Raw genomic sequence first — 20255 nt, forward strand, 5'->3', positions numbered from 1 at the left:
CAATCCAAGTAGTTAGCTGAGCATTTAAGGGTTAAAAGCACCTAACAGTGGTTTTCTGAGTCCCCTTTTTTTGTTTTTGTTTGTTTGTAAGGGATTTTCTCCCTGTAGGAAGTTTTCACAAGAACTCAGGAGAATCATAATAAATATATCCCATTTATACAGAATACCACAAACCCCAAGCATCCCTTAAAGATTAATCTGACTGCATGTAAAAATTTATAGAAGAAGCCAAAAGGTCACTTTTCAAGCCAAGGGCTTTTATCCTGCCTCCCACACAGGCGTAAACCAAGGGGACAGTAAGAAAAATAATACAGCAGTAGTACCATTACGAGCTCTAATAGACCAGCGCTTCCACCACGCAGGCGGCAAGAGGTAACGGAGCGTCTGAAAGTAAAAGCCGTAGAAGGTCCACGCCCGCCAGCATCCCGCCACGTCGTTCCTCCTCCGCTGTTGGAAAAACAAAACAAAATCAAACCCTTACGATTTACAGAACAATAGACCCCCCCCCCCCCCCGCGCTATTCGATTGTCTTTTCACAGACATCTATTAAAAAAATAATAAAAGTCAAATGCAAACAAGACAAGTAACAAAGAGAAGTAAAAAAATTTATTGCAGTATTTGTTCCGCCAGAAGTGCTGGGGATCCCTTTTTTTTTTCTCTCTCTCTCTCTAGGGTGACCTAATACATCAAAATCTACATTTACAAAAAAAAAAAAAAAAAAAAATCAATCTCCCCCTGCATGTAGGCCACAGATACTGCATGCTCTGCTTTTTGAACAGAATAAATTATGTCCAGGAAACTCCATTGTACAGCATGAGTAAACAAAACAAAACCCCAAAAAAAAAGAAAGAAAAAAAAAAAGGAGTAAAACATAAAGCAGAGGAAATATTTAAAAGGTTCTTTCCCTGGACACTGAGCTAAGCTAAAGAAATCCATCCGGTGCTAGGTTTAACTCCAAGAACACTTTATTAAGAACATCAACAGACTAATTTCCAACATTCACTTTAAGTTTATTTTTTTTTTTTTTAAACAGATTTTTTTCGTCAGAGATATAAACATTTTTGTTTTTGTGTTTATTGTTTTTTTCTGTTAAACTATGATACAGTGGGAGTAAAAATCACACGACTGAGTTGCTGCACAACAGCGAAGGAGCTCCCACACGTTTTCCAAACATTTCCCTCTAGATGCGTTCGTCCTGTTTAACTTAAAATTGTGTCCACAGAATGCTTTCCTGCAGGTCCTCACCACTTTTTAAAACGCTTCCACCCCCCTCCCCTCCCCGTCCCCCTTCCTTTCCGTCTCCTCACTCTTTAGACAGCCAACCGCCAGCTTTCGTGAGTCCGCGAGTACTCTTGCCGCACTGTCCGAGTTAGAAAATGTTGGATCCCGATAAAGTTTGGCTGCTGAGAGTTCCTGGTGGAGTAACTGTAGTCTGATTAGCTGGAAGTCCCCTCCTTGGCTGCGTACAGTGAGCGTAAAGTCTGCACCATTTTGTTAGTCAGCTTGTGCGCGCTCGTCAAGGCGATTTTCTTGTAAATGATGTCCGATTCCTTGATAGTGTCCACCCAAGGCACCAGTTTACGTCCGTCCCGTTTCTTGGCCTCGGCCCAAGTGCCGGAGTACGAGCCGGCCATCCAGTGCACGCTGTAACCGTTGCTCGTCTTCTGGATAACGCGAGCTATCTGCGGCCGGTCCTTGTACTTGGGGCAACAGATGGCGATGACGTCCATGGCTTCTACCGTTTCGTTCATGTGACCTGATGCGTCTGCGGAATCGCCGCCTCTTTTGGATCTCCGTGACGACTAGAGGAAGGGAAGGAAGGAATGAATAAATAAATAAATAAATAAATAAAAATCGCAAGTTAAATATTCATTTAATAAAGATATACTGGACATTCGCTACCATTTGAAATACTTGAAACACCGTAGATGTAATTTGAAGATTACAGCCTTAAATCAATTCGGCACGTTTCCGAAACCGCAGGCAGGAAGGACTTACTCCAGGCATTTTCTCGTCTCCGTCGCTGTCCTCGTCGTACGACTCGGCGGCGTTGTTTTTCGGGCTGGAGCCTCCCAGCAGAGCGGTGATGGCTTTGTTTCTGGCGTGAGCGCTAGCCGACGCCTCGCCTTCCTCGTCCTCTTCGTCGGGATCCAAGTGCTCCATCAGTACCTTAAACTGCAGCGCGTGAGGAAGTCAGTACGTTCGAGTCGTCAGCAGTACATCCAGCAACGGCCGGTAAATATACAGTAGAACTCCACGCTAAATCTCTAATAACATCAAACAAACATTCTCGATATCTCGGGATCTACGCTGTTCGTTTATCGATGCTGCGACCCAAAAGCATTTTCGCCTTCTAACCTTTCGAATTGACGTTGTGAAATAAAATAGGTCCGGCAATAAGATGAGAAACCGACCTGGTGTGTGTGTGTGTGTGTGTGTGTGTGTGTGTGTGTGTGTGTGTGTGTGTGTGTGTGAGAATGAATTAGGCTTTTACTGTACAATGCGAGTTTTAAGCAGGAAACACTAATCTTCAATTCAAATTTTTTTTTACGTTTTGTTTCTGCACTAGGACTACTTACGTCCAAGTATTGCCTGACGATCCTTCTCTTGACTTCGTAGGTAAGCTCTGCGTTGGACAGACTGTTGGTCAGGAAGTCCAGCGTCTGCCGTGGGTTAAAATGCACGTTGGTTTTCCTGTTCACCGCTTTGTCGTACACTTTCGCCGACTCGGTGGGCGAGTACTTCTGGATTTTGCTGCGGAGAAAAGAAACACGGGTTTTAGACCGGCGGCGTAGTTTTAGACCGGGCCGTAGGACTTGCGCCGGCATGCGTTTTGTTTCGGATACCTGTCGGAGAAGCCGTAGAGGTTCTTTAAGTGCTGTTTGAGCACCAGGAGGAGCAGGATGCCTTGAGAGGCGTTGGCAAAATCGAGAAGGGGCATGGGGTTGTCCGGCAGACGGTCCATGACCTTGTCCACGTCGTCGGCCTCCAGCTCCGACTCCGAATCGGAGTTCACCGCAGCCCGCTTAGCCTTCTTGGACCTCCGGACGACCTCGTCGTCTTCGTCGCTGCTGCTGCCGCTTCCCCTGCCGCTCTCAGGAACCTCTTCATGCACGTAGTCGTCGTCGTCGTCTTCCTCGGAGCAGTATTTCTTTTCCCGTTCCTTCTTTTTCTTCTTCTTTTCCCTCTGCCTAGAGTCCTTTAGCAAAGACTAAAAAGGGAGAAAATGAGCATATGAGAGAGAGAGAGAGAGAGAGAGAGAGAGAGAGAGAGAGAGAGAGAGAGAGAGAGAACGAGGTAAAACACACACACACACAAAAGCCCAAACAGGAGCTCACCTCTTTGAAGGACTGCAGGAGGTTGCTGCCGGACACCGACAGCGTGATGTCGATGTGATGCATGATGAAGAGCGGCTCCTCCTGGGTCTGGAACGGGAAACACGCCAGGTTGTCGGCGATGAACAGCAGCATGTTCACCTCCGTCTTCTGCGAGGGAACAGACGTAGATTAGTGAGAAAGTTCCGTCGAAGTAGCTAGTGCAATTAGATTTCAGAAAATCTAATAAAAGAATTGTTATATTTCAACATCGCGCCGCTCTGTTTAAGGAGGGCTTTCATGACGAGATGGAGCGATCGTTTCAAATGATCCGAAACCCTCCGCAGACAAAAGAATCGCCGACAAACGCTTCAACTGAACGTAACAAACCGACTCACCGCGCTGTCGTCGAACAGATTAAGCAGAGAGATGAGGAAGGCTCTCCGGTGCTGCCGGTTTCCCCGCACCATGGTGAAAAGGTGCGAGCAGAGCGCCGAGCTGGACTCGTCATGACGGAAACCCCGGATGATCGTGTTCCGGGACGCCATTATGGCCTGCTGGACTTGGTAGGACATTTTCATCCCCGCCACAGCCTTCATCTGATTTCCACACAAAAGTTCAGAGGACAAAGCTCAGTATTCTGATGCTGTGTAGATTGTACACGTGATACGCTGAAAGTTACTCACGTGAATAAATCCTGTGTACTTCTTATCGATTTCCACCAGCTGCTGGTCCGCTTTGTTCCTCATTGTGGGCTCGGGATCGGTTCCCATGGCAATCAAATAGGGGACGCACTACGCGCAAGATAAAAGACAAACGAAAAAAAAAAAAACCCCACTTATTTAGACTCACTAGATCAAAACTCTGAGAAGTATTTAACGCTACAGACACAGGTTAAAGTTGTATCGTGTACCTGTACAGGGTGAATGAGACCCTGGTTGAGCGTCAGAGCGATGACGTTGAGGGCAAAGTGACGTACACTGGACTGTGTGTGGAAGAAGGCCTCCAGGACCTGCTTGAGGTACAATTGCATGATGGAGCTGCTCATACCCGACGAGATGTCACCCATCTCCTTCAGGTCCTCCTGCTTGGAGAGCTTCTTCCCTGCGGAGACGGACAACAGTCAGGGTTAAAAATGTACCTAACGACCCAAGAGGAGAATCCTGGCTGTGCGTGCGACAGACAGACAGACACTCACACTCCCTGTCAGCTTCCTGCATTCGGGAGTCCTCTTCCTGCAAGTACGTCTGTAGATTCTTCAGCACCTGGATCTTTAGGTTTACTGACTTCTTTCTGTCGGACAGGAGGCCGTTGTACAGAGTCTTTACGTCGGGGACGAACATTAGACCTGGGTGCTGGATGAACAGGAAACCTGGGGAACAAGCAAAGCGAATCTGTTTGAATAAAAAGGACTCGGACTTGGAGTGGCAGCACGACGGAGCTGACCTTTGAACCGATCCTTCCAATTAGTATCGCAAAGCCTTGAGCACAAAACCACCGCTGTCGTTAGGTTACTGAACCCAAATAAAAAGCACCGACACTTACCCAAACCAATGATGGCCTTCGTCTGCACCTCCTCATCTTCGTTCTTAGTGAAATACAGAAGCAGTTCCAACACCTTGTCCTTTATGACGACCTGGGAACAACCGATAAGACATCAGAGACCTCTTTAAATTGAAAAAAACCTCGTGCGGCCAGTACAAGGTTCAAATAACAGACCTTGTTGTTTCCTTTAAACTCCTCTCGGTCAAAGTCAAAGTGCCTGCAAAGAGCTCCTACGGTGAAGAGAGAACGCAGCAGTGCCGGCTTGTTGGACACTAGCACCGTGCTGTTCGGGTCCTCCTGGTGCTGGGTCTTCAGCTTGTTCAGAGCCCCTGAGGACATCAAGTCAATTTTTAACATCCAACAACGTCCACTGTGCGCTCAACTCCTAGCCGTTCACATAAGCTTGGACAGGTTAGTGCCGTCTTTACTACATCAGCATATTTATTGTATGGATAGAAGAAAAAAGATAAGAAAAGAAAAAAAAAAAAAGGACTGGGTGTGTATCGTAATTGAATTAAAACGCATGCCACAGAATCAAGACTCAACTCTTACCATAGTACCGGTTAAAACAAGCCCAGACAAACTTGTAGTTGTGAGTGACCTTGTTCACTATTGCCCCAAGACAGCTTACACAATGCTGCACAACCTGAGGAGGAAAAAAAACAAAACGCACTCGTTTATATTTATTCGTTTAGCGGACGCTTTTATCCAAAGAGACTTACAAATGAGAAAATACAAGCAAAGCGATATATCAAGCGGAGAACAATACAAGCAGTGCTACCGTACGAGAGCCGTTAATTGAGCTCCAGAAGAAGCAAAGTGCGCAGAGTCGAGGTGTAAGTGCAATTTTTTTTTATGGGTTAGATAGGTGTTGACGGAAGAGGTGGGTCTTTAGCTGTTTTTTGAAGATGGTGAGAGATTCTGAGGTCCGGATTGAGGTCGGAAGTTCATTCCACCACTGAGGGACAGTTAGTGTGAAGGTTCTTGAAAGGGATCTTGAGCCACGCTGAGTAGGCGCTACTAAGCGTCGGTCGTGGATCGATGGCAGATTGCGTGAGGGAGCGTAAGCCTTCAGGAGAGAGTTGAGGTAGGGGGCGCTGTTCCAGACAAGGTCTTGTAGGTGAGCATCAAGGCCTTGAATTTGATGCGGGCGGCTACAGGGAGCCAGTGGAGGGAGATGAAGGACGGTGTGACGTGGGTTCTCTTGGGCTGGTTGAAGACGAGGCGCGCTGCTGCACTCTGCGTTTGATGGAGCTGCCGGGAGGCCCGAGAGCAGTGAGCTGCAGTAGTCCAGTTTTGAGATTACAAGAGCCTGGACTAGTATCTGTGTGGCCTGTTCGGTGAGGTACGGTCTGATTTTCTTGATGATGTACAGGATGAACCTACAGGACCGCGCAGTTGTTGAGATGTGGTCTGTAAAGGTCAAGCTGTCATCGAGAATCGCCCCATTTAAACAAGAGTACTGAACTGGAAACAGAAATGGTTTCCAAAAGTGACAGAACACGTCTGCATTTGACAAGAAATATACTGTACTTACGCCTACAATTATTGCCATGCGAGATGTTTGTCAATCCATGCTTTTCCATCAAAAACAACAAAAAAGCAGTGGGAGAGCAGTACAGCTGGACAGAGGTGGGACGAGTCCTTTCGGAGTTTAATTCCAGAAATTCCTCTGACCTTATTTTTTTATATATATATATATATACACACTCACATACACACACACACACACACACACACACATGCTGTGGAACTAACTACACTACCAGTCAATAGTTTAGACACACTCATACTTTATTTTTATTCCCCGACATTTCAGAATAATAATAAAGTCATCAAAACTCTGGAATAACACAAATGGAACTAAGGGAATTATGTTGTGATAAACATATCAGTCGAGTGTCCACAAACTTTTGACCAGTAGTGTACACACCAATAAAACGACAATTCCGTGTCATTTCTGCGCAGACATCTTCGGACATTAACTGTGGACGTTAAGCCAAGACGAGTTTGTGCATGAATCCTGGCTCTTTACTAACCGTCATTCCGTATTTGATGATGAGCTTCATCAGGTCTTCCTCAATGGTGGTGAGAAAGGTCTCGCTGGGATGGTCCATCAGAGGCACCACCAACTCTAAGATTTTAGCTACGTTACAAATGACCATGAAATCGTTCTGGTTCTGTGAACGGAAGAAAAGCACAGAAGGGGCGTGAAGATTTTCAACTTGAGAGAACCGACCACTAGAGGGCGGCAAAAAAAAAAACCCAAAAGATTTTAAAAATGTTCAAAACAGCACAGGAGAGTTTGATGCTCACGTTGCACTTGGTGGTCAGGTAGGGCTGCATGGTCATGGCGTGTTTCACCATCAGCTGCGCTCGGATCTTGCTGAACAGGTACAGGGTGGTGATGCAGGACACCAATCGGTTTGAATTCACCCCTTTACTCTCACAGTCTGCAGTGTAACAAACGTGTCAACATTCAGAGTCTATCAATCACTAAAACTGACCACTAATTAGACATTTATTGTGTGTGTGTGTGTGTGTGTGTGTGTTAGCAGTACCACTGAGCGACTCCTCCTCGTATTTGAGGATGTGCTCCACTAGATTGTCGACGAGCTGGACGCAGGCTTTCCGGGTTGGCTTGTAGGAGGCGTCTTCCTCCGTCTTCAACAACTGCAATTACATCAGCACGTACATCAAACCGAGAAACTAGCAAAAGGACGGTGTTGCGCACACAAAACCGATCCGCTCTACATCATATCCCGGTATGAACGACAGAAGACGTCACTCACGTTCTGAAGCAGCTGTTCGAACCAGTCGTAACCAGAATCCCTGCATGCAGACACCTGTCGAGAGAAATCCCCTTATGCTTTATCAGGCACGAACAGAGACACTGGCTAATAAATCCTACAGGCATTAACAGACAGGGAGCAGTACGCGAGTAATAACTGAGAATGCAATACAAGCCTGATTGAACCTTTAACGGAAGTATTAAACTATTAAAGCCGTTTCGCACCGACTTAAGTCTAGCACCAAGAAAGTTCATTCTTCAATTTTATAAGCGGTCACGTTGGCATTTCGGACAAAGGCCGCACGGATCAATCGTCTCAGGACGAACAGAGAGCTGTGGCACGCTGATAAACTTCAGCAAAACACAGTACAGTGTCTATCGTGCCGTGTAGACACACGCCGCACAAAACCGACCCAAACAACGCTTTCTAGAAAAGACTACAACAAAGAGTCCGTGCGTGATACGTGTAGAGTTCAGAGAATAACGCGAACAACTAAAACGTTAACCAAAACCACAAATGCTGTATTTATCATCACCTCAGGAACTTGAGTGCTTAACTACTCGCTCATTTTCTCGGTACAGAAAACAAAACATCCCCCAAATAAATAAATAAATAAATAAATAAATAAATAAATAAATAAATAAAATGAAGGGGGTTCACTGCTATCAACTTACCACATCAGTGATATTGATGATCTTCCTGGTCATGGTTTCCTTATCGTGGTTTGGAGTCGGAGTGAACCACAACTTCTGGAATGTTTCATTCACCAGTTTCTATGGAAAATAAAAATAAAGAAAGAAAGAAAGAAAGATGACCATATGCCAGAACATACACTACCGGTCAAAAGTTCGGAGACATTTGCCTGAAATGTTTCTCATGATCTTAAAAACCTTTTGATCTGAAATTTATAATATAATTTATAATATAATTCTGCCAACATATTCAATAAGAGTCCAGCGCATGTGGGAACTCCTTTAACACTGTTTAAAAAGCAGCTCAGGGAAACTCCTCAAGAAACCGGTTGAGAAGATGCCAAGAATACATTTCTGGAAATACTTTGAAGATGATAAAATGCTAAATTATTTTGGATCCCCCCAACAACATAACTCCCATAGTTCCATTTGTTACACTCCGGAGTTTTGATGACTTTATTTCTTTTTCCACATTTTAGAATAATTATAAACGACGTGCGTGTATAAACTGACCGGAAGCGTACATTAAAATCTCCGAGCATCCTACGCATCCAAAGCGAGCATACGCGATGTGTACGGACCGAAAAATAAACTAAATTAAAATTCGCGATTCGCAGGTAAGAAGGTGGGACGTATACCTTAATGCCTTCTTCGTCGTTGACCCTTCGGATCATCTTCACACACATCTCGGTGATCTTGTTGAAGGTGGGTTGCTCCAGACAGATGTCTCGCAAGATCTTAATCACCCTCTTTCTCACACTGATGCCCGTATCCTGCAAAGAAGAACCCGCGCATGAACGCTTGAAGATGCACCATTTTCCTACACCCTGTAGGTGGCAGCAGAGTGTCACGAGCCGAATTTACCCAAGGTGAACTTTCATACTTTGAATGAACTTTAATCTGGAGGGGAAATAATGTCATCAGCAGAGCCGTTTTATTGTGCAGGACTGCTGCGGAAGCTATTTGACATGAAAATAAACTCTGCTTCGATACAGTCTAAATATACCCGACGTATACGGTAGTAACATGGTAAATTTCTTTGTGATGCAGGATTCTATAAAACTATTACCAGACAGCTCTAATCACACAGCAAATTAAACTCACGTGCTAACCTCTTTATCTTTGAGATCTGCAAGTAAAGCAGTCGGATTGAGAGACAAGATATTAACGCACCAGGATCCTTTCAATGAGCATGTCGTAGTACTGCTCAGTCAGCTGAGGACGACTCAGCACGAATCGGCCGAGCAGCTCTACAGCGGCCTCCCGCACGCTGGTGGAGTTATCCATCAGTCGACCGTGGACTCCGCGCTGCATGTCCGACTGCGTATGAACAAACACAAAAATGTCAAATCCTCCCCAAAATCATGCGCGTCTGATAAATAAGGTCACGTTTCTCATGAGTTTGTCCCAGGGACACGTTTTAACGCGTTTTCCTTTCTGTATTTGTGCCTCGTTTGCGAAAACGCACTCACCCGAGCCAGAATGCTGGGATCCACAGCCACCACCTCTGACAGACACTTCATCGCTTTCGTTCTCACAGCAATAGCACTCTCTCCCAGCACTCTCAAGATCTGAGAAACACAAAACAGCAGGAGGCTCTTTTTTTTTTTTTTTTTTTGTAGAAAGACACACAGGAATCCTTTTTTTTTTTTCTGACCAGCTTAAAACTCTAAAAAGGTTATCTCTGTATTACACATCACTGTGTTTCCCCTCGTGCAGCGTGAATGTAGGTGACGCTTTCTTACCTGCGTTAAATAAATATCAAAGCTCTGTGCAAACGGCCTCATAGAGGCCAAATATCGCACGACTAAACAGGCGTCTTCGTAATCCACAGTGTCCGAGTTCATTCTGAAGAGGAAGACGAAGCATTTTATATGAGATTGAACTCTGATTACGTACACGCACAAACAATCAAGTAAGAAAACGTTCTCCCGAGCTTACTTCAACGTGCCAAACTGCGCCGGAGTGGTCCTGATGATCAACCGCAGGAACTGCTTGCGCTTCTCGGCTCTCTGCATGATCTCGCCCGTGGTCTCTATGTCCTTGGCGTGGTGCGCTCCTTCCGCGGTGTCGTCATCCTTCTGGTTCTGAGACTTCATGGCCTTCTCGGTCTCTGTAGTGGTGTCTCTGAACCACTGCGCGATGTAGAACTTCCTCGCAAACTGGCAGGTCACAAGAATGCCGTTAAGTTACAGTCCTTTGCAAAAAAAAAAAATTCATTTTCTCTCACAAGCCGATCTGAAAGAGCTTTTGTTTTTCAGATCGGGTTAGCTCGCCTTAAGACTCAACCGGTTACGTATGTTCTTAAGGGCGCTCTGAAAAGATTCGAGATGCATCATGAACGTAGGCCTCACCACAAGAGAGGGGTCGGTCTCCACGTTTTCATCCAGGTAATCCAACAGGGCTTTCTGAAGCTGCTGGGTCTCGTCGTTGCCGGACACCTGCAGAACCAACACCGCGATAACGATTAATAAGGAACGTACAGAAGAAGGAAAAGATCCAGCAGGTTCGTCGAGGATCAGAATAAATAACAGTTTAACCTCTCGGAGGATGCGGTCTATAGATCTCTGGTCCATTTTGCTAGTAACGGCGTCTTTGCGCAGACGGGCGGCGACCGTTCCCAGGTAGTCCAAAGAGGCCACTCTGAGTGCCATCTCAGTCTGTTTGTTACTGAACTGGTGCACCTGAGCACAAGAGACAAGGTGGTGGTTTGGACCAGTCAAAGAAAGAAAGATAAAAATCATACATTTAACATTTATTCGCCAGCTTACTGGGAAAATAATTACGCCAGTGTATACATAGTGTGCTTACTAGATCCATTATTAACCCGGCTAAAAAGTGGTAGCCAACATGACGAATTAATAAACGCACGACGAGCTAATTAGCGCTTAATAAGCATTTTCGCACGACGTCAGTGCACTCGATAAAACGTTGCGGTGATGAGATTTGGTGTTCCGTCCTCATAATCGCACGCAGGAGATTTTAACAGAGTCTGGCGCTTGCTTTCGAGGTGAGTCGCATCACGACGTGTGGAGTACTCTATTATTATACGGACTCTTCATGTGCAAGAGTCTATAACAGGGATTTTTTAAAATTCTTTTTCTGGTTAAGCCTACTTGTCCGTAAATCTGCCGGCGCGAAGACAGAACACACTTACCAGTAACCGGCCGAGGAGACTGAGCAGCAGCTCGGCAGCGGGCCACTCCGGTTTGTTGACCGTCGAGAGAAGGTCCTGCACAAAGTTTTCGAACAAAGGCCGATAGTCCTCCTCTCCCTGTTTGCTGCCGCATCTGAAAAAGAAGAAAAAAAAAAAAAAAGAAAGCGGGGTTGAAATTAAACAGGTTGGCTGCGCTGGAGCGTCGTGACAAACCCGAGAGTCCGAGCGCTTACTTTTTGAGGAAAACAGAGAGGAAGTTCTGTGCCGTCCTCATTGCGGTTTCATAAGAGTTTGTGATGAGGACATCCTGGTCCACCTAGAAACAACAGCACAATTCATCGGTTACATTTAAACTGGGTAAGATCGTTACTCTACACCGTATTTGGTCTGTCCGTTCTTACTTTCTTCTCGTACTCGTCATCTGTGTGGTCCTTCCCGCTGGGAAGATGCACCACGCACTGGATGAGCTGCAGCACCAGAGCCGTCACCATCTGGATGTACATGGGTTCCCCGTCGACGTCGCTACTGTTCAACCTGATAAACGGAGCAAATACAGGTTATTGATGATACCAGAAAGGCATAATATGGTCAAATTCATGAAAAGGAAATAATCAGCTGACCTGAAGTTCCTCAAGCTTCTCTTACTGGTCGGGAGCCTTGCAAGAGAGGTGAAGATCTCCTCGAGAATCAGCTGCCTGTGTTTCTCATAACGGGAGAAGACCTGAGGATGAAAGACACGATCGTTCGTGTTGAAACGTAAGAAGACCGCGTCCGACGAGGGCGTTAAGACGACGAGCTTAAAAGGTGATGGAAACTTACAGCGGTGACCAGCTTAATGGCGCAGAGCTGAAGCTCGCTGACGTTCTCCACGAAGAATGGCGTGATCCCCATCGAAGAGACCTGAAAGAGGAGGTGGAACCGAGGTTAGCACGGACTTCCTTTTTTTTTTTTTTTTTTTAAAAGGACGACGCGGACGAAGCAGAAGCTCACCTGCAGGATTGTAGTGTCGGTTAGTAGCTGGATCTCCAGCAGTTCCGAGATGTTGCTGACGATGTCGCACACTTTGTTGTAGAGCATCACGATAACCCTTTGCTTGTGTGTGGAACACTTGGCCCGTTTTGCTTTTGAGCTCAACATGCCACCTGGCAAAAAACAAACAAACAAATAGATAAACAAACCCCAGAATGGTGAATCACCAGTATATTGCTGAGAAGAGTAATATATATGAGATACACTGGCAACTTTTTATGGCTAAACTTCAGTTATGCCACTAGAGGGCAATGTTGGCTTAAATTTACCAAATAAAAAAAGAAAAAGTTATGAAAAGTGTTGCCTATAATCCAGTTTTAGCGTTTGGTGACAATTTAACAAATCACCCATATTATTATCAGGATGAATGAGACATGAAAAAAAGTCAAATTTCTTGCAGGAGATCTCGTCACTGACCTCCGTGTGGGTCCACTCTGTAGACGGGGTCATACTGAGGGTATAAGGTGTTCTGCAGATGGAACTTGGTGAACTGCAGCACCCTCTCAATCACGTCCTCGATGTAGACGGCCTTCGGCATGCGCGACGAGGTCATGATGTTGAGAGCCATCAGGCAGGAGTCGGCCGATTTGGTCACCCGCTCCATGATGAGGTCGCGCCATAACCGCTCCTCGTCCTCTGCCTCGGTGTCCTAAGGCGTAAACAAGAACGACGCTCTTGACCGTTATTAACCGTCCCACAGCCGAATTGTAAATGGGAGTGTGAAAACTACACTCACGTGGTTCATGAGCGTGGATAGCTTGGCGCCGTCCTGTATGTTTTTCTCCAGTATGCTCAGCACTTTTACTAGCTTGTCGGATGGAATCTGTGAAGCGAAAAAAAAAAAAAGACTGTAATTGAAGCGACGTTTGGCAAAATAAAGTGGCTGACAAATACAGTAAGTAGCTCAGAACCATCAGGTTAACATCTTGAATAAAAACACAATCGCTCAGCGTAAGCGCTGTACTCATTGCACGGTTTATACCGACTCCGCTCGTTTAAACGTCTCGCGTGATCAGCATTTATATGAGGGAAATTGTGTCGCGCTGTTGCAGTTAATGCCCGTAACGAGACGGACTGTGACGGGCGTATCGCCGGTCGCGAGCTGACCGGAGGCCAAGAAGCAGCGTACCCTGTACGTGATGCCCATTGCTTTGATTTTGGCCGATTCGCTGCCCAACTCCGACAGCTGGTGTTTCCCAAGGAGCAGCTCCTGAGGGATCTCGTCATCGTCTGCGTCTGCGAGAGGAACGCAAGATTTCTGGTATATAAAAACCCCAACTCGCTCGTGCTCTGACATCACAAGCCAAACCAATAAAACACTGCACGTTGGCTTTAGCGGTAAACTGATTAAAACGACAGCGCGACCGCTGAAAGTTACATACTTAACGACGTGAAGTCCACATCCTCCAAGTTTTCTAAAATGTTGTCCACACTTGCCAAGAACCTCTTGAATGTCGAAGAGTCCATCATTTCTGTTTTGGGAGGAAAACACATTTTTGTAAACGGTATGAAGATTGCAGCAGCAGCATCCCGATCGACTTCAAAAACTCGAGAGTACCTTCCGGAGTCAGCTTCGGCTCGTAGGCTTTCCTCTTTTTCTGCTTCTCCTTCATCTTCATCTTTTTGAATACTGATAAGAAAAAGAGGATGTCTTACAGGATGCTATGCAAACGCGTTGGAATGGAAAGCACGATGGAAAACAAAATAAAAACGCTTTGCGCATGTTAGAAACTTACCGTCACTTATGCTGGGAGGAGGAGTCTCGTTCCCGGAGTCGTCTGGACTGTGTTCTCGGTATCGGCTGCCCGACCCTCTGCGGCCCTCGTTGTAGCCTCCGCTACGCCTGCGCTCTCCTGAAACTTTTTTGTCCTCGTACTCCCACGTCCGATCCCGCTCCTTCTTCGATCGCTTCGGGGCCGCTACGATAAAAAAAATAAAAAAATTTAATATAAAATATCACAACGCTGAAATCTGGGAAACCGAATTCTCCCTCTCCTCTTTGCTGACCCCAACATGGTTGATGAAGAAATTGATGATTTTCACTCACATTCTGATACGCTGTCATCATCCGAGCTGACCTCGGCATACTTGGGCTTGTCGTTGGCTGTGCTGCGTTTGCGTTTGTTCATCTTCACCCTCTCACACAGAGGCATGGTGGACTCGATTTCAGCGAGCAGATGAGGAGGAAGCTCCTTGAGCACAGACTCGTCGATGGCCCCTTGAAACAGGTTAATAAAAAGACCGTTACTCCTTTATTTAATTCAATCACGACCCTCCGAGCGAGTCTTTACACAATACTTTCAAGCTTTAAGTCGGCGTATATCTTGTTTATATTTACAAAAAAAAAAAGAAAGAAAAAGAAAAAAAAAAAAAAAAAAAAAAAAACCACGCCAGGTGTTCGCCGAACATTTTTGAAGTACGCAAGTGAACCGTCAGGAGTGATCGTCACGATCGTCTTACCTTTCGAGGACTTCCCATACGAAGGCCTGTTCTTGCTGGATTTGGAGCTGGTCGCATGCCTCTCCTTGATGATTTTCTGCACCTCGTCGAGGGAGAGCTTCTGAAGCACCACGACGGGTTTGGACCGTTTGCTGATGTCCTCTACCAGCCCGAGCCTCTCTAGCTTCACCCGAGGCTGGCTCCAAATCTCCCCGGGTCGTCTGGGTTCCGCGTTCCCGTCCTTGTCCCGTTTCAGCTTGGGAATGACGAAGTTCTTCAGCGCACTAGACTTGCTGCTTAGAAGGAATTCGGGAAACTCTCCAGCTCTGCTGTCGGGGGGAGGCAGCTTGGAGCCATCGGTACTTTTTCTAGTGCCGTCAGCGCTCCGCCTCTCCTCTTTGCTGTTGGGAGATTTGAGGTCGGTGCGGGGCCGACCCGAATCCGGCCCGCTTCGGCTTTCCTGTTTCACGCGGGGACTGTCAGGCCGGGAGCGGTGCTCGGGAGAGCGCCTGTCCCGGTGATCTCTGGATTCAGACCGGTGTTTACGCTCACGATCTCGGTCTTTGTCTCTGTCTTTATCTCGGTCCTTGTCTCTGTCCCTGTCTCGACCGGGGCGCTCCTGCTCTAATCTGCTGGAGGATTTTGGTGTTTCCGGCCTTCGGATTTTGGAGCCGTCGCTGCTGCGCTCCCTGTCCCGCTCTCTATCTTTGTGTTTTTCCTCTCTGTGGCCGTCCCGGGAAAGCTCGGGGCGGCCGTCTTTTCGGGGGGTCTCGGGACGGATTTTGTCAGGCTTGCCGTCGTGCCTGTGCTTCGACGGGTCCGGCCGCTTGTCCGAGCCCTGCACCTTTCCTGAGGAGTCGCGCCGGCTGTCCTGCTTGTGTTTCGGCGTCTCGGGGCGGCCGTCTGAAGCCGTTTTCTGCTGCTTTATAACCTCGGGCCGTCCGTCGGCCGCCCTCTGCAACTCCTCGTCCGTTTTTGACTTGAGTCGCAGTACCCCGGCCGAGTCAGAGCCGTCCTCGGCCCAACGCTGGGCCTCCTGGGCAGGCACAGGGCATTCGAGCTGCCCCTCGGCTCTTCCTGCCTGCTGCAGGTCTATGCTGACCATAAGTGCTGGACGGTTAGCCCCGTTGCTGGCAGCACTAGCCTCCTGAGGAGTTGGTTTGTTCCCTGCACTGCCCCCACCGCCTACGCCAGGGCCTCCAGCAGTACCAGCAGTACCAGCAGCACCGGGCTCCTGAGGGTAAGAGTCCTGTTTCCGCTTCTTCAGGGGTTTGTCTAAACAAAGCAAAACAAATCGACGTCATTCAAACATGTAAGAAGGAACCGGATTCCTGGATTCAGTTCGACTTTATAACTAAGAAAATTTTTAAATGATTAATGCTAACAATCAGGAAAACCGCTCTACCTTTATCCTGAACCTCCTTAGAGCAGCGCTCCCGTTCAATTGCCGATTCGCGTTCTATCCTTTCGATCTCAGCCAAGGCGTCCAACTCAGCCTCGTCGTAGGGCGTCCCGCTGACCGCTCCAGGCTGTTTGGCAGCGAGCGCCCCTGTGTTCTGCAGCACCGGGACCTGCTGGTACCCTGACTGTTCCCGAAAGCTGTTGCAGGGCAGATCGTTCTCTGCGTCTGAGCCTTGCTCCATGCCGCCAGACATGAGTTCGCCGGCCTGCTCCGCCTCCGCCGATTTGACCCGCGACAGCTTCAGCGTCAGCTTGGTGGAGTCTTTGGAGGGTGAGCTGACTATGTCGTACATGGCGCCTTTCTCACCCTCCTCCTTGATCATTTTCTTCTGCTTTTTCTTACGCTCAGGCGAGTCCATGAGGAGGTCAGGAGCGGCGTCTCGCGGTGAGGTGTACGGGGGCGGGGACTGGAGGATCAGAGGCGGCCGTGATCCAACTAGAAGCAAAAACGTTGCAAAAACAGTTGCGCGGATATCCACAAGCACCATTTAAAACAGCAGGATTACTTCAGGTTCACCCAAGTAAGTGATTCTATTCCCAGTCCGACTGTACAGCAACAGATACCCGATTTCCCACCACACACACGCAATTACCCTTCAACACCGGCTTTCAAATGGGAGGGGGAGGGGACTTGTCTATAGTCAAATAGCTCAAATGGGATTTTTTTGCAAATCCAATATGATCAGAAAGAAAGACTTTCTGAAGTCTGAACAGCAAAAGAACGTTTTTATTTATTTATTTTTTAAACTTTCACCTGCACAAGACTACTCAGATGCATTTCAAACCAAAGTAACACACCGGGTGCGTATAATTTATCGTAAACGAAACAGCAAACGATTTGACTACGATGCGATATTTCTTGCAAGTGGTTTGTATCTACCTTTTGGGGTCCCTTCGCTTCCAGCAGGCGAGCACACGGATTGGGGCGATCGGAGGGGGAAGGAGGCGTTTCTAATAGAAGGATCGCTCTCCTAGAAGAAAGGGGGGGGGGGACAAAAAAAAAAAAACAAAGAAAAGAATCATTCCATAAATGTGGAGTCATAATCTTCGTTTCCTGTGCAGTGTAAGCTTTTTAATTCACACCGCTCGCGACTCATAACTCACTCACTCATTGAATGAAGAGGTTTGTTGATGCACTCTTGCGACACACACACACACACACACACACACACACACACACAGCTAACTGACAGAGACTTTGCTAATGAATGTGCAAACATGTCATGCCTTAATAAAATCAGGAACAGCCCCTGGGAATTAAAGAACTCAAAAATGACAAATACACATTTCTATCCTGGGGCTGGTGAGGTTAAAAATAAACAAACAAACAAATAAATAAATAAATGTGTTTGACCAAGGAGGCATGATGATAGAAAAAAAGACACCCTTGGGAAGTGCATAAATTATGTGGTGCATCTGCGCACCTCATTTCCCAGTCTGTGGACTATGTTCATGTACTCTTCATTGGAGCAATGCCGTGCGTTGTGATTGGCTGAGTTACTTGACATTTGCCCGGAGACCTTGTTGTCGTGGATGTTTCTCATACCAGGCACCATGGGACTAGCCACAGAGACTGAAAAAAAAATTTCAAAATAAAAATGAATAAACTTCTAGATAAGTTTTGGCAAACTGGTGGTGTGAGAAATAAGGAAAAGAAAAAAAGAAAAAAAAAAAAAGATTAATCTTACAGCAGCGTTAAAATTACAATTCGGACACGATTCTTAAACAACAGCACGTGAACTCACCTTGGATCTGTTGATGCTGAGAGTAGGTGGGTGGATGAGGGTACTGCATGTAACCGGCAGGGCTCTGAGGGGCATACGGGCTGGGCACAGGGCTGTTTTGCTGGGGTATGAACCGGGCCCCGGAGCCCGTCTGAGGCTGAACAAAGCGACTAGAGGCACAGAAAAGAACTTGTCAGCCTACACTAGGTGTTTGCAAGTAAATACCATGAAAATTGCATTTTAAAAAATAAATAAATAAATAAAAAACCTTGCAGAATACCTAGGAGGGCTGGGAGTAACAGGGGTTTGCTGGTAGTTTGTGGATGCCGGGCTGCCGTGCATGGAATTTTGAGGCATCTTGTATGGCGGCATCATTGGCTGTTGCATTATACCTTCAATTACAAAACAAAACCATCGATCATCTATTATACAAGAACGTCATAAGAAGTGTAATTTAACCACCAGGTTAGTTTTACCAGCGAGATTAGTATACACAGCCTTAATCGTATGCAAGAAACAAAGAGCAATTCGTCATTAGTCAGTCTAACTTCAGGATGCAGTGAAAGGTCATTCGTGTCATTCCGTCGAGCGCGCGTGGGTGTGGTGAAGCACCACTGGTTACAACACAAAGTTTAACAACATGACAGACAGACAGACAAGTTTAGGGGGTTTTAGGACAAGGACATGAAATATGTTAGAATGTACATCGGAGTACAATTCGCACATTGCTTATTGATTCGTTGTTGAAGACAACAAGGGAACACAAGGAGCACGGCGCTGCACGGGCGCGCTACGACGGAGACGTCTCCGTGGATCGGAAACGCCTCGTTGGGCCTTCGCTTAAGGTAATCGGTAGGTCTGATGATGAGCGTTCCACTTATTATGAGTCGTCCTCGTTCGGCCTTTTCGTCAGCGGATCAGAGTAGCAGGGGTTAATAACGGCATGACTAAAATTAAATGCAGCTAAAACACGTTCACGTGTCCAAAGTGTGCTTCTTTAGCGTTGCACTGGACCAACAAGTCGAATGTTTCTAGCGTGCGAGAGAATCTTACTATTACCATGCAAACTGCATGGCTAAATCGACCCTACATCAAGATCTTAAATGACCTCATGCTTCCCTTTGTGGTTTCTGAAAATGTGTGATGATTATCTATAAAAACAAGGCATCTTAAACTGAATTATTTCCTCACAATATCGTCTGGTATCACTCTGTACAAGGAGGCGTGGTCCAGAGTATGATGGTGGAACTGGAACTGCATGCCCAACTAAACTGTTTATGTACTAAATGGTCTTGCTGAGCCAAACACGAGCCGTACGCACGGTACACTAAAAATCAAGCAACTGTGACCACACCACTATTAATAGTTCATCATCGCTGCACGAAAGCCCACGTTTCAGACTCCTGATCTGAGAAACCTTTAAAGACAGATGGAGCTATAAAAGGCTCGGCTGCGGAAGGCAGCCGGAGCCGCGCCAGGCCTCGCGCTGTGCTCCATTGGGTTCGGAGTCAAGGGCAATGTCTCCATGTCTTCTCCTTACCGCCCTGAACCCCGAATCGGGTGGGCATACTTTTCTCCCTGAAGATGTTGGGGTTCCTGGACAGCACCGTCTGCAGCAGCACCGGCATGTCGCCCTCCGGGTCATCGCTGCCCAGGTTGTCCTTCAGCTCTCTGCCATGAAGAGCGACATGGTGAGAGTGAGTGGAGCAGTTCATTCCGTCATACAGTAGAAAAGGCATAGAAAAAAATTTATGGCCCTGACTTTACTGCTCTATTTTCTCTTAATTATTAAAATATATATATATATAAAAAATACGAATTCTAGATATTTTTCGGTGAGCCAGATTAAAACCTTTATTGGGCCAGTTCCAGGCCCACGAACTGTTATTTCAGACACCTCTAGTGTATTTCATATTTATAACAAAATAAATAAATAAATAAATAAATAACGGTGGTTGGTAATTCGCAAAACCTGTCCGAGGCTGGCGTCACTTTCAGCAATCGTGTGAATATTTTTTCCAAATGACTTGGTTAATAGCTGCTGAAATAGTTTGCTCATTTTAACCTTATACAGTCGTTATACCGATCAAATTTGATCTACG

The 20255-nt window shown here is 46.5% G+C and overlaps 1 protein-coding gene across 6 annotated transcripts in view; it reads right to left on the reverse strand.

The window, feature by feature from the left end:
- Nucleotides 1–584: 584 nt before the first annotated feature.
- Nucleotides 585–20255, reverse strand: part of nipblb (NIPBL cohesin loading factor b) — a 33639-nt gene continuing 13968 nt past the window's right edge. For 4 of the 6 annotated variants that reach the window (XM_053687040.1, XM_053687039.1, XM_053687042.1 and 1 more), the window contains exons 4-47: nt 19694–19824; nt 18434–18545; nt 18175–18323; nt 17854–18002; nt 17310–17400; nt 16374–16865; nt 14990–16243; nt 14577–14747; nt 14266–14448; nt 14088–14159; nt 13912–14001; nt 13659–13765; nt 13266–13352; nt 12947–13178; nt 12491–12642; nt 12320–12400; nt 12121–12221; nt 11902–12034; nt 11734–11816; nt 11501–11633; nt 10884–11027; nt 10698–10784; nt 10285–10505; nt 10089–10191; nt 9816–9914; nt 9517–9663; nt 8982–9116; nt 8326–8424; nt 7652–7705; nt 7421–7532; nt 7176–7312; nt 6899–7039; nt 5412–5505; nt 5034–5188; nt 4860–4950; nt 4513–4686; nt 4228–4418; nt 4001–4108; nt 3713–3913; nt 3339–3485; nt 2847–3211; nt 2580–2754; nt 1999–2175; nt 585–1802 (exon numbers count right to left, since the gene is read on the reverse strand). In XM_053687040.1, coding sequence (XP_053543015.1) covers nt 1437–1802; nt 1999–2175; nt 2580–2754; nt 2847–3211; nt 3339–3485; nt 3713–3913; nt 4001–4108; nt 4228–4418; nt 4513–4686; nt 4860–4950; nt 5034–5188; nt 5412–5505; nt 6899–7039; nt 7176–7312; nt 7421–7532; nt 7652–7705; nt 8326–8424; nt 8982–9116; nt 9517–9663; nt 9816–9914; nt 10089–10191; nt 10285–10505; nt 10698–10784; nt 10884–11027; nt 11501–11633; nt 11734–11816; nt 11902–12034; nt 12121–12221; nt 12320–12400; nt 12491–12642; nt 12947–13178; nt 13266–13352; nt 13659–13765; nt 13912–14001; nt 14088–14159; nt 14266–14448; nt 14577–14747; nt 14990–16243; nt 16374–16865; nt 17310–17400; nt 17854–18002; nt 18175–18323; nt 18434–18545; nt 19694–19824 — 7726 coding nt within the window. In that variant the 3' untranslated portion in view covers nt 585–1436. Of the gene's footprint in view, nt 1803–1902; nt 2176–2579; nt 2755–2846; nt 3212–3338; nt 3486–3712; nt 3914–4000; nt 4109–4227; nt 4419–4512; nt 4687–4859; nt 4951–5033; nt 5189–5411; nt 5506–6898; nt 7040–7175; nt 7313–7420; nt 7533–7651; nt 7706–8325; nt 8425–8981; nt 9117–9516; nt 9664–9815; nt 9915–10088; nt 10192–10284; nt 10506–10697; nt 10785–10883; nt 11028–11500; nt 11634–11733; nt 11817–11901; nt 12035–12120; nt 12222–12319; nt 12401–12490; nt 12643–12946; nt 13179–13265; nt 13353–13658; nt 13766–13911; nt 14002–14087; nt 14160–14265; nt 14449–14576; nt 14748–14989; nt 16244–16373; nt 16866–17309; nt 17401–17853; nt 18003–18174; nt 18324–18433; nt 18546–19693; nt 19825–20255 lie in introns of all 6 variants that reach the window. The other 2 variants (XM_053687043.1, XM_053687044.1) reach the window with 2 other exon arrangements.

Source organism: Ictalurus punctatus, chromosome 16, assembly GCF_001660625.3.
Source record: "Ictalurus punctatus breed USDA103 chromosome 16, Coco_2.0, whole genome shotgun sequence".
NCBI classification, from domain to species: domain Eukaryota; kingdom Metazoa; phylum Chordata; class Actinopteri; order Siluriformes; family Ictaluridae; genus Ictalurus; species Ictalurus punctatus.